The 13,548-nt window shown below is 42.1% G+C and overlaps 1 protein-coding gene across 2 annotated transcripts; it reads right to left on the bottom strand.

The window, feature by feature from the left end:
* Window positions 1-2,043: 2,043 nt before the first annotated feature.
* Window positions 2,044-9,286, bottom strand: LOC133632258 (oocyte zinc finger protein XlCOF6.1-like). Of its 2 annotated transcripts, none has more exons than XM_062024600.1 (2): window positions 9,007-9,286; window positions 2,044-4,001 (listed from the first exon to the last, which is right to left on the bottom strand). In XM_062024600.1, exons 1-2 carry the CDS (start codon window positions 9,119-9,121, stop codon window positions 2,914-2,916), a joined length of 1,203 nt encoding a protein of 400 aa, XP_061880584.1. In that variant the 5' UTR covers window positions 9,122-9,286; the 3' UTR covers window positions 2,044-2,913. The 2 variants fall into 2 exon arrangements, with proteins under 2 accessions (XP_061880584.1, XP_061880582.1); XM_062024598.1 differs by lacking the exon at window positions 9,007-9,286 and adding an exon at window positions 8,700-8,922.
* Between the last annotated feature and the right edge of the window lie 4,262 nt (window positions 9,287-13,548).

Below are 13,548 nucleotides of genomic sequence, written 5' to 3'. Positions count from 1 at the left end.
TAGTCTGAAAATATTATGTTGTTGTTGAGTGTCGGTGCTGTTTAGAGCTCGGCAGAGTAACCGTGTAATACTCTTCCATATCAGTAGGTGGCAGCCGGTAGCTAATTGCTTTGTAGATGTGGGAAACAGCGGGACGCAGGGTGCAGGTAAAAAAGGTGTCTAATGATTAAACCAAAAATAAACAAAAGGTGAGTGCCTCTAGGAAAAGGCATTGAAGCTTAGGGAAGGCTATCCAGAACAAAACAAAAACTGAACTGGCTACAAAGCAAACAAAAACAGAATGCTGGACGACAGCAAAGACTTACTGTGGAGAAAAGACAATATACATCCGAACATGACATGACAATCTACAATGTCCCCACAAAGAAGGATAAAAACAACTGAAATATTCTTGATTGCTAAAACAAAGTAGATGCGGGAAATATCGCTCAAAAGAAGACATGAAACGGCTACAGGAAAATACCAAAAAAAGAGAAAAAGCCACCAAAATAGGAGCGCAAGACAAGACTTAAAACATTACACACAGGAGAGCAGAAAAAAAGTCCAAACAAGTCAGGGTGTGATGTGACAGGTGGTGACAGTACACCTACTTTGAGACAAGAGCTATATTGATGCATGCTTGGTTATGATTTTAAAGTCATATCCAACAATTGCGACAACGACTTTTTACTGTCAACTGAGTTTAATTTTTTAATGATTTCTGCTGGTGGTGTGCCTCCGGGTTTTTGTCAACGCAAAGCATGTGCCTTGGCTCAAAAAAGGTTGAAAAACACTGATCTAGGTAGATCTATATTGTCATTGCACAAGTACAACAAAACTTTGTTTTCAGCCCAAACCCGTTCAAGATGAGACAAACAAACAGTGTACAGAACAGGAACGCTGATGGGTCGCCACAAGGCGCCCCGTAAAAGATAGGAAACAGGTAAACGCTAGGGAAGGATGAGTAGAAAAAAAATACAATCTAGACTGGGCTCCTAAGGGGGCCCAGTCTTGAGTGGGAAAGTACCTCCATAGCAAAGAACATATACATATTACAACGTACATCTCGAGATATCTAGCGACAGAGGGAGGGGGGGTTGGAGCCATGGAGGCGCTATGCAACCGTCCATCACTCTGAAGGGGAATCAAGCTGTGGTGAAGGCGTGGGGTGGGGGTGGGGTGTGTGTTTGTGTATATGCCCATTGTCTTGGGTGTAGTGATGTTGTGTCCATAGGCCTGGGGCCGTTCTGTATGCAATGCAAGCAAAGTTCGACTTCCAGGTGTCGTTGAGGAGGGAGGGAGGTCAAAAGCGTCCATCATTGAGGTGTCCTCGGGGGATGTTTTCGGAACAACCTGCTTCTGTTTTGCAGCGTCAAGACCATTCGAGGGAGTCAAATCGTAGATTAGGAATTTTTGTTTTTCCAAGCGAGCAGACATTACAATGGCTTGTCTGTGCTATTTGTCCATGTTGGCTGCTCTCATATCCAATTTTCGCATTTCAACAAGCTTTTCCATGATGTGATCCATCTTGCGATTCAGTTCAGAAATCGCCACAATCTGTGATCCCAAGCCCAAGCCTTCCATTGCGACGAACAGCCTTTGGGATCCTTGAGTGGCTGCCATTGTCTTAAGAATTTGACGATACACCAGAGCAATGCCCAGCCCAATTCACGGTTCCAAACAGGTAGATGTCTTCCACGTCCTCGATGGAAAGGACTGAAGAGGCACATGATTCTCCATTTCTCCCAGGAATCTCTCACGTACCCCGCAGCAATGGTTCTACCAGGGCAGCCAGGCTCCCCAGAACCTCTTTTCCTTGTCGAAAAGATTTTGTCAATTGAGACGAGAGTCCAGCTAATCAATTCCATGATGTTTAGATTTGGAGGACAGCGCAGAGAAAGAGGCTTCAAAAAAAAAAAAAGTGTAGACAGGACAAGACAAAGAGAGCAAGCAGGGAGAAGACGGGAGGAGAAAAAAATTAGACTGCCCTCGCCAAGAGCAAGGCAGAAAATCAAATAATTGCTATTGCGACATCTACTGGACACATTTAGAACAGCTGTTTATTTCATTAAAAAAATTCAGGTTAATTTTTATACTTTGCAAACTCATCCGGCTGGCCGGATAAAACCTGTTTGCGGGCCTGATCCGGCCCTCGGGCCGTACGTTTGACACACCTGATATACAGAGATAGCTTTTGCTATAAACTTTGACAATAAAGGGGTTTTCTCCTGTGCGTTCACATAGGGTTAAACATTTTTTTATTTTTAGTATAGCTTTTAACATTGATGTGTATTTCTGGTCTTGTCACCCCCCTCCCGGGCTGAAGGGCAACACGACAGTGCGGCTGGATCAAAGGAGATGTCGGACATGCTTTGCTAAACAAAAAGTTGCTTTATTACAAGCGAGCGTCATTATACAGGTCTGCAGTACCTGGAGGAGCTGAGGTCAAAAATGAAGGACTCCTAAATTGGAGGAGCAGAACCACCCTCTTATATTCCTTCTTTCTCTGTTGGGCGTGTGTTAATTCAGTAAGAGTACAACCTGACCATGTAAGGATATGTTCATGTGTAAGTGACCAGAAAACAACCTCTATATGTTGTAACTTAGAAGTTGACGTGAAGATAGACATGGAGTCTCTCCTCCAGGATGGAGCTATCACTTTTACATTACGAAGTCTGAATTTATTGCCTCTTCTCTTGAGAGAGTTACCCCGGTCTATATGCGAATATCCAACTAAGGCTACTAAATTTATTATGGACTCAACCATTATTTACTTAAACCTGGTGGTTCGCTTTATCCAAGTTGAATATAAACATTCACCATATCTTGAACATAATATGAGTCAAATAATTAAATGTTTTCTCTCGCGCGTGTTCTTGTGTTTTAACATATTTGTTATTGTCTCGCATCTTTCTTATACAATGTGGGAAACACTTACATGTTTTTGTCAATTGTGTGTTTCAATGTGTGTTGGCTCATACCTCGCCTGGAAAAAAAGCTTTTGCCACAAACTGAACAAATAAAGGGTTTTTCTCCGGTGTGTCTTCTCAAGTGCCCTGTGAGATGAGCCTTGAGAGAAAAGCTTTTCCCACAAATTAAACATTTAAATGGTTTTTCTCCAGTGTGCGTTCGCATGTGTCCGGTCAATCTTTCCTTGCGAGAAAAAGTTTTCCCACAAACTGAGCAATTACATGTTTTTTCCCCCGTGTGTGTGTACATGTGTGCAGTCAAATGTTGTTTACGGGCAAAGTTTTTACCACAAACATAACAATCGAATGGTTTTTCTCCTGTGTGTGTTCTCATGTGTGCTGTCAAACTGCTCCTAAGAGAACATCTTTCACCACAAACTGAACACATAAACGGTTTTTCTCCTGTGTGTGTTCTCGTGTGCACAGTTAAATGGGCACTTTGGGAAAACGTTTGACCACAAATTGAACATTTAAATGGTTTCTCTCCTGTGTGTGTTCTCATGTGTACTGTCAAGTCGGCCTTTTGAGAAATACTTTTACCACAAACTGAACATTTAAATGGTTTCTCTCCAGTGTGTCCCCTCATGTGTCGAGTCAAATCAATTTTACGACTCAATCCTTTACCACAAACTGAACAACCAAATGGGTATTCTCCTGTGTGACTTCTCATGTGTACAGTCAAAGTGTTCTTTTGAGTAAAGCTTTTACCACAAACTGAGCAGGTGAAACATTTTGTACCACACTTCTTTTTAGAGCATCCCAAGTTTTTGTCAGTCCTCATATCACCTTCACAGTCTGTGTCGCTGCTCAAATGTTCTTCAACCTCGTCTTCAGCCTCACTATCTGACAGTGGAGCTATGAGGTTGTTGAATTGTGGTTTCTCTTCATCATCTTCAGTCTTCACAGAGACAACAGTCAGTGGCAACTTGGTGAGATCAGCTTCCTCCGTTATCCATAATTCCTCCTCCTCTTTAATGTGGGGGGTCCATGGAGACTCTTGCTTCAAAGTGGAGCCCCCATGTTCATCTGAATGACCAATCATCTGCTGGACGTCTGCAGGACACCAACAACACAAACACACTTTAGTTCAAGCATGATCCATGAGATGTTTCTCCTTAAACTCGCTACACACTTTCTTCTATGTACTGTATGTGTGTGTAGTGTTTCATGGACATTCATTTAATGCTTTGCCAGAATGATGGATCAATGTTTACATGACTTGTCTTACAAGTGAAGCTTTGGGATGGTCAATTAATTGCATTTTGATTTCTATTGTGGCTTCCTACGATCATAAAAACATTATAAATAAATAAAAAGCAACGACCTTGCAAATTCCAGAGTGAAAGGGATGAGCGAAGGTATGAGTGGAAAAAAAAAGGACCATGTCGACCAGAAACTTGGGATGTTTGTTACTCGGCCAGAGCTTTGTTCCAAAGAAAAGAGTCATCAGTGGTTAGGATTTGCGGCAACAGGCGTGGAAAAAAAGGTAAGCTACGCCAGGGGTGCCCACACTTTTTCTGCAGGCGAGCTACTTTTCAATTGACCAAGTGGAAGAGATCCACCTCATTCATATATATCATTTATATTTATTTATGAAAGAGAGGTTTTTGTCAACAAGTTGAAGGTGTTTACTGATAATACAAGCAAGCAAGTCACCCACATCTGCGGTCCTCTCCAAGGTTTCTCCTAGTCATTCACATTGACATCCCCCTGGGTTGAGATATTTTTCCTTGCCCTTTTGTGGGCTCTGAACCGATGATGTCATCTTGGCTTGTGCAGCCCTTTGAGACACTTGTGATTTAGGGCTATATAAGTAAACATTGATTGATTGATTGATTGAAAGTGGTTGCTTTTTGCCATCCTATTTGTCCAGCTTCCATACTCCTTTTTATACACTTGACAAGAAATACATTGGCGGCAAACACCGTAGCTTGCTAGCTTGTGCACGCCAGCTTTCTGAGGCTCTTATTTTGTTAGCGCAGGCAGGATGAAGCAGGGCTTTTATTGTGAAGACCGGAACTGTGCAGTCGGTCTTTAGAGTTTTGACGGCAGGTTACGACGCGAGAGTCTGTTGAAATAAAAAGCATTTCTCGCCTTTCTGTCATTTTTTTTTCTTAATAATGATCTGGCAGCAGCCACAATGCCGTGAATGTCAATCAAGTGACGTCTTAGTGAAAATTGATGATTGCTAATTTTTAGGTCTATTTTTTTAATGCCTGGCTGGCGATCGACTAACACACCCTCCACGATCGACCGGTAGCTCGCGATCGACATAATGGGCACCTCTGGACTACGCCAAAATAAACAAGACTTAAACAGAACCATCATCTCTATCACTCAACACGCGGGGGGAATCAAATGTTCTCCACGTTCAAATATATACAAATATATTTAAAACATGACACACTACTGAAAATGTCCCATCAAGCGATGACAAGCAAATACAAATTAGGAAAATAATTTTAAAAAGTTTGCAAGCGTGTCTGGGTAGTCATGGGAACGTACGTAAACGATATTATTGCCAATATTTTTATGGGACCACATTGTAACGTGTGGAGGGAGGTGTGGCCAGCGCGCCTGCAGGAGCAAAGGTCATCACCTCTGCCTATGGTGCTGAGGACGAGCACCATCGGATGGGGGCGAGCATGTGCTGACGGCGAGACACAGCTGACAGGTGATTAGATTTCCCAGGTGGTACGTGTTAATCTAATCATCTGTTGTCTTTAACAGTGAGCGGCCGAGAGCAAGGGGGGGGAGAGAGGATACGGACGTGACTGAAAAGTCACGTTCTGTGGGAGAAAGACTTTGATAAAATCTATGTGCATTAAAAACTTTGTTAAAAACTGCACACTTGGCTCCTGTGCCGTGTCTACAGTGGAACTGCTAGGAAGCAACTTCCACTTAATGATAATAGATAATAATAATGCATTTATATTCTTTCAAATGTATTTAACTTTTGTTTCTCATATATGTTAACATTTGGAGTTGAAATGTAAACTTTTCAATACCAATAAAATAAACACAAATTAAAATATACTCCGTAAGCTAAATATTGCAACGGAATAAAAACCACAGCCAAAAGCAATAAAATAGGTTCTGTCACTTTTAAAGAAAGGGCTGGTGGACCCTCAAATATACACAAGCAAAACAATAAACACAACGGCTGAGTAAAGTTAAGATCCAGTTGCAATGGAGCCCTTTTGTAGAAGGAAGGAAGGAAGGAAGGAAGGAAGGAAAGTTAAGACCCAGTTGCAATGGAGCCCTTTTGTAGAGGAGTCCCTGGAAGGAACGAAGGAACGAAGGAAGGAAGGGTGGGTGGAAGGATGGATGGATGGAAGGAAGGATGGAAGGATGGATGGAAGGATGGAAGGAAGGAAGGAAGGAAGGAAGGAAGGAAGGAAGGAAGGAAGGAAGGAAGGAAGGAAGGAAGGATGGATGGATGGAAGGAAGGATGGAAGGATGGAAGAAAGGAAGGAAGAAAGGAAGGAAGGAAAGATGATTGGATGGATGGAAAGAAGGACGGAAGAAACGAAGGAAGGAAGGAAGGAAAGAAGGAAAGATGATTGGATGGATGGAAAGAAGGAAGGAAGGAAAGATGGAAGAAAGGATGGAAGGAAGGAAGGAAGGAAGGAAGGAAGGAAGGAAGGAAGGAAGGAAGGAAGGAAGGAAGGATGAATGGATGGATAGAAGGAAGGAAGGAAAGATGGATGGATGGATGGATGGATGGATGGATGGAACGAAGGAATGAAGGAAGGAAGGAAGGATGAACGGATGGAAGGAAGGAAAGATGGATGGAAGGAAGGAAGGATGGATGGAAGAAATGAAGGAAGGAAGGAAGGAAGGATGAACGGATGGAAGGAAGGAAAGATGGATGGAAGGAAGGAAGGATGGATGGAAGAAATGAAGGAAGGATGAATGGATGAAGGAAGGATGGAAGGAAGGAAGGATGGATGGATGGAAGGAATGAAGGAAGGATGGAAGGATGAATGGATGGAAGGAAGGAAGGAAGGAAGGAGGGAGGGAGGGAGGGAAGGAAGGAAGGAAGGAAGGAAGGAAGGAAGGAAGGACGGAAGGAAGGAAGGAAGGAAGGAAAGATGGATGGATGGATGGAAAGAAGGAAGGAAGGAAGGAAGGAAGGAAGGAAGGAAGGAATGATGGATGGTTGGAAGGAAGGAAGGAAGGAAGGATGGAAGGAACGAAGGAAGGGAGAAAGGAAGGAAGGATGGAAGGAAAGAAGGAAGGAAGGAGGGAAGGAAAGATGGGTGGATGGATGGAAAGAAGGAAGGAAGGAAGGAAAGAAGGAAGGAAGGAAGGAAAATGGATGGAAGGAAGGATGGATGGATGGAAGGAAGGAAGAAAGGAAGGAGGGAAGGAAAGATGGATGGAAAGAAGGAAGGAAGGAAGGAAGGAAGGAAGGAAGGAAGGAAGGAAGGAAGGAAGGAAGGAAGGAAAGATGGATGGAAGGAAGGAAGGGGAAAGATAGAAAGAGTTAGACAGACAGACAGACAGACAGACAGACAGACAGACAGACAGACAGACAGACAGACAGACAGACAGACAGACAGACAGACAGACAGACAGACAGATAGATAGATAGATAGATAGATAGATAGATAGATAGATAGATAGATAGATAGATAGATAGATAGATAGATAGAACTTTATTGATTCCTTCAGGAGAGTTCTCTCAGGAAAATTAAAATTCCAGCAGCAGTGTACAGAATTGAGATATAATTTAAAAAGTCAAAAGTCAATAATAATGAATGGGGGTTTATGTTGTTGTTTTGCATCCCCCGTCATCCTAGTACCCCCCTCCCACTCCCCCTGCCCCCCAGAGAGGAGTTGTACAGTCTGATGGCGTGTGGGACAAAAGAGTTTTTGAGTCTATTAGTCCTGCACTTGGGATGAAGCAGTCTAACACTGAACAGGCTCCTCTGACTACTGGATGGCGGAGGATCATCCACAGCCTCCACGGTGATAGTAGTCCACATGCCAAAACCCGGTCTGGCAGGGAGGTGACACGGGACCAGTGCGACCAACTGTCAAGTAGCCAACAATGAACTGTAAGCTCTGGTCTTATGACAGCTAAGTGTCGCAATTCCCTACAACCCTAGCCCAACCCTTCCCCCCACCACATCCCACCTCCCCGGACTGTAAATAATCAAATGTATATACTTGTTCTTATGCTTTCTGATCTCACTATGTTCACCACTCGCTGTACATATCCTACCAAGTCAGACCTACACTGTCACAATGTCCATTTCTCAGATGATATAATTGTTGATGACTGAAATAAGCTGATAGCAATCCAACCTAACACCCCCCACCCCCACCCCCAACCTCCTCCTCATCCCACACCCCGGATTGTAAATAATTCAATGTATATACTCTGATGATTATCTTGTGTGATGACTGCATTATGCGGACAGTATATATTTGTACCATGAATTGATTAACGTGGACCCCGACTTAAACAAGTTGAAAAACGTATTGGGGTGTTACCATTTAGTGGTCAATTGTACGGAATATGTACTGTACTGTGCAATCTACTAATAAAAGTTTCAATCAATCAATCAATTCCACAAACTGTCACACTAAAATATAGTCGTTATAAAAAAGTGTCAGAGTAGGACAAATTGTGCAAAGAAGCAGAGAAGTCAATTTAGAAGTCGACTTTATGAGCTGTGACACTTGTGGAGAACTTCCCAATCCAAAGTTGACAGTAATGAAATGTTTCTTGTTCTTTATTACCTCCAATCCTCTGCACGTTGATGTAGACATGTGGTCCAGTCTTCTCTTCACATCTCTTACTCTTCCCCAACATCTCTTCTTTCACATCATTATTTTCTTTACACAAGCGCTTGTTTTGCTCTTCCACTTTCTTCATTTGACTTTTGCATTCTTTCATCTCCTCTGATGTGAACTCCACTGCCTTCTTCAAGCTAACAATCATGGCGGCTCTTTCTTTACATTCTTCAACAAGGTCGGCTAATTTCTCATCAACACGTTTTTCAGGGCCTATGATAGCTTTTAAATGACAAAACTTCAAGTCACTCACCTTCATCTTTCGTCTTTATCTCCGTTGGTGATTTGCTGGAAGTTGGTGGCGCTGATTCTCTTTCATGTTCTCTTTTAGCGGACGTCGCCATCTTAGCATAGCAGTAGTCGTCCATCTTCTATCACGTCTTCAATCTTCACTTCACTCCATCGCTCCGAACTCAAAGGTCCGTTTAATCTGTTCTAGGAAAAGGCGAGTCTTTGTGAGTCTATGAAACTGTTTGATCGTAAAATTGAAACAATCTTCAGGGAGCCACAGAACGTTAATCCGCCATCTTGGTCGCCTGCTCAATCTTTTTTACGCATGCGCCACAAATCAGCCACTTCCGTTTTTACAGCAGTTTAAAAAAACAAAACAAAGTCATCTTACTAATTAATTTACTAAACATACGTTTCGCAAAGGTATTTACTTATAACATAAAATAGTCGTAAAATACACTTTAAAAAATACGTAAAACAACGTTTATTGATCAAGCATGAATTGATTAACGTGGATTTTTGATTGATTGATTGAGACTTTTATTAGTAGGTTGCACAGTGAAGTACATATTCCGTACAATTGACCACTAAATGGTAACACCCCAATACGTTTTTCAACTTGTTTAAGTCGGGGTCCACTTAAATTGATTCATGATACAGATATATACTATTATCATAATAAGTGAAGTGAAGTTAATTATATTTATATAGCGCTTTTTCTCTAGTGACTCAAAGCACTTTACATAGTGAAACCCAATATCTAAGTTACATTTAAACCAGTGTGGGTGGCACTGGGAGCAGGTGGGTAAAGTGTCTTGCCCAAGGACACAACGGCAGTGACTAGGATGGCGGAAGCGGGGATCGAACCTGGAACCCTCAAGTTGCTGGCACGGCCACTCTACCAACCGAGCTATACCGCCCCACAGTCATCACACAATATAATCACATTGAATTATTTACATTATTTACAATCAGGGGTGTGGAGGGGGGGGGGGAGGATATGGACATCAAGTAGTGGACAGAGAGAGAGAGAGAGAGAGAGAGAGTGAGAGAGAGAGAGAGAGAGAGAGAGAGAGAGAGAGAGAGAGAGAGAGAGAGAGAGAGATCAGAAGGCATTAGAAAAAGTATCTGCATTTGATTGTTTACATTTGATTGTTAGCAATCCGGGGAGGGTGTTAGTTTAGGGTTGTAGCTGCCTGGAGGTGAACTTTTATTGCGGTTTTGAAGGAGGATAGAGATGCCCTTTCTTTTACACCTGTTGGGAGCGCATTCCACATTGATGTGGCATAGAAGGAGAATGAGTTAGGACCTTTGTTAGTTCGGAATCTGGGTTTAACGTGGTTAGTGGAGCTCCCCCTGGTGTTGTGGTTATGGCGGTCATTTACGTTAAGGAAGTAGTTTGACATGTACTTCGGACATGGACATGGACCCCGACTTAACCTCTAAAGCAGTGGTTCTTAACCTTTTTGGAGGTACCGAACCCCACAAATGTCATATGTGCATTCGCCGAACGCTTTAGTGAAAAAATAAATAAATAAAAAATTCTAATTCAAGACAAAGTTATGTTTTTTTTACTGGTGCACAAAAGGAACCGTGCATGACATCCCCTTGTTCAAAGAACAAAACCAACACATGAACTCACAACAAATTACACATCTGCAAATCAGATGGAAAATTAGAGGTAACATTGTTTGGGGGTATCCATAATACGCCGATGGGGAGAAGTTTTTATTTACACGATGAGTTGGGTGTGTCTTGACCTCTGCCGAACCCCTGAGACTGACTCACCGAACCACCAGGGTTCGATCGAACCCAGGTTAAGAACCACTGCTCTAAAGGCTTAGTGGCCACATGCGTGGACAGCACCTTTTAGCTCTTATTTCTAAAATTGTGTACACTACTGAATTGGGGTCTTATGTGCTTATGATGACACTTATACTGCCATCTGGTGGTGTCAGAAGACTATAACATCCAATGGAATTTGGAAAAAAAAAAGTGTAACAATAAGAATTAGCATGTCACTAAACATGAAGTACACGTTTGTGTACTTATGGACTAAGTACATCATATCAAAAGATGATTCTTAGTTTTTATTCTAATTAGGGTCCAATAAGCCGAAATAGCAAAGAGAAATTAAAAAAAAGCATGTAAACAAACAGCTTGGGCCTTAAGAGGTTAAACAAGTTGAAAAACGTATTCGGGTGTTACCATTTAGTGGTCAATTGTACGGTGTCAGAATAATTATGTGTACGTTATCACACAACGCTTATGCTTAAAGGCCGTTGCTATAGTTAATATCAATTGTGTGGAAGTTCTACTTTTCTATCTGTGCAAAGGGACAACTTGCAAATCCAAGATTGCGAGTCGTCTCGTATCAGTGTTTGTGTCCAGAACATCGAGTACCGTGACGCAGACAAAGCAGAGACAGGGCGATATCATGAGTGTCAGCACATTTGCGTTTCTGAATAATCGTACATTGTGTCTAACTGTGGCTGCTGAAATGACCCCCCTTCCTTGAGAAGCAGCCTCAGTGATGTAACCAGGGACCTCCCAAATAAATAGAGGAGCACGTGGGTCTGGACCTTAGAGCGTAGGTTGGAACTGTAACTAAGTGTACAGCCCAATACGTCTCTCCTCATTGAGCCAAATTTAACTCTGTCTCTGCATGATTCCTTGCTTCTTGTCTGTTTAATTGATGTCATCAGTGTTTGAACCTGACATACAGAATATGTACTGTACTGTGTAAACTGTACTGTGTCATAGAGTGTATTCTCTTCCTTTACAATCTACTAATACAAGTTTCAATCAATCAATCAAACGTCGTTGAAACTAGTTCTAATGTTGAATTTACAAAATAGTTATATTTTAATATTATTTTCTTCATTGTCACAAAATTAAATCAACTGAACATGTGTGGTAGTTTTCAATAAACAGAAATTTAAAAAACAGGTCACATATTTTTCTATTTTCTATCTTGCTTAAAGGCTTACTGAAAGCCACTACTACCGACCACGCAGTCTGATAGTTTATGTATCAATGATGAAATCTTAACATTGCAACACATGCCAATACGGCCGGGTTAACTTATAAAGTGCAATTTTAAATTTCCCGGGAAACTTCCGGTTGAAAACGTCTATGTATGATGACGTATGCGCGTGACGTCAATGGTTGAAGCGGAAGTATTCGGACACATTGTATCCCAATACAAAAAGCTCTGTTTTCAACTCAAAATTCCACAGTATTCTGGACATCTGTGTTGGTGAATCTTTTGCAATTTGTTTAATGAACAATGAAGACTGCAAAGAAGAAAGTTGTAGGTGGGATTAGCGGCTGGCTGCAGCAACACAACCAGGAGGACTTTGAGATGGATAGCAGACGCGCTAGCCGCCGACCTCACCTTGACTTCCTCCGTCTCCGGGCCGCCGACCGCATCTATGATCGGGTGAAGTCCTTCGTTGCTCCGTCGATCGCTGGAACGCAGGTGAGCACGGGTGTTGATGAGCAGATGAGGGCTGGCTGGCGTACGTGGATAGCTAATGTTTTTAGCATAGCTCTGTGAGGTCCCGTTGCTAAGTTAGCTTCAATGGCGTCGTTAGCAACAACATTGTTAAGCTTAGCCAAGCTGGAAAGCATTAACCGTGTATTTACAGGTCCATGGTTTAATAGTATTGTTGATTTTCTGTCTATCCTTCCAGTCAGGGGTTTATTTATTTTGTTTTTATCTGCATTTAAGACCGATGCTATCAAGTTAGCTCCGTAGCTAAAGAGCTTCGCCGATGTATTGTCGTGGAGATAAAAGTCACTGTGAATGTCCATTTCGCGTTCTCGACTCTCATTTTCAAGAGGATATAGTATCCGAGGTGGTTTAAAATACAAATCCGTGATCCACAATAGAAAAAGGAGAAAGTGTGGAATCCAATGAGCCAGCTTGTACCTAAGTTATGGTCAGAGCGAAAAAAGATACGTCCTGCACTGCCCTCTAATCCCTCATCCACAAATCTTTCATCCTCGCTCAAATTAATAGGGTAATCGTCGCTTTCTCGGTCCGAATCGCTCTCGCTGCATTGTAAACAATGGGTAAATGTGAGGAGCCTTTCAACCTGTGACGTCACGCTACTTCCGGTACAGGCAAGGCTTTTTTTTTATCAGCGACCAAAAGTTGCTAACTTTATCGTCGATGTTCTCTACTAAATCCTTTCAGCAAAAATATGGCAATACCGCGAAATGATCAAGTATGACACATAGAATGGATCTGCTATCCCTGTTTAAATTAAAAAAATTCATTTCAGTAGGCCTTTAAGTTAACTTGTTTAAGGTTTTTAAAATGTAATTTCACCATGTTAGCACGATGGATGTTGGCATGCTGATTCTCGAAGTCAAAAATCAAAGAATCATATTACAGGCATATCCTAGCCAGCTATTTTGGGACGTCACATGGGCAGCGTAAGCAAGCGAGTGTTTTTTTTGCGAGGAAATACTCATCTTTTCCACCAGTCAAGTCAAGTCAGTGCCTTCACAGATGCCTGCCGGAGGTATGTTTTATAAAAAGGTTACAGCAGAAGTT

This window comes from Entelurus aequoreus, linkage group LG17, assembly GCF_033978785.1.
Source record: "Entelurus aequoreus isolate RoL-2023_Sb linkage group LG17, RoL_Eaeq_v1.1, whole genome shotgun sequence".
In the NCBI taxonomy this organism is placed as follows: Eukaryota; Metazoa; Chordata; class Actinopteri; order Syngnathiformes; family Syngnathidae; genus Entelurus; species Entelurus aequoreus.
The sequence above is the reverse complement of the archived record's forward strand: the minus strand, read 5'-3'. Positions and strand labels throughout refer to the sequence as shown.

Excerpts from the sequence above, each read along its gene's own strand:
- LOC133632258 (XM_062024598.1), bottom strand. The coding sequence starts at position 8,901 with ATGATTGTTAGCTTGAAGAAGGCAGTGGAGTTCACATCAGAGGAGATG. Across the intron at positions 4,002-8,699 it reads CAACGTGCAGAGGATTGGAG|ACGTCCAGCAGATGATTGGT; the intron begins GTAATAAAGAAC and ends GGTGTCCTGCAG.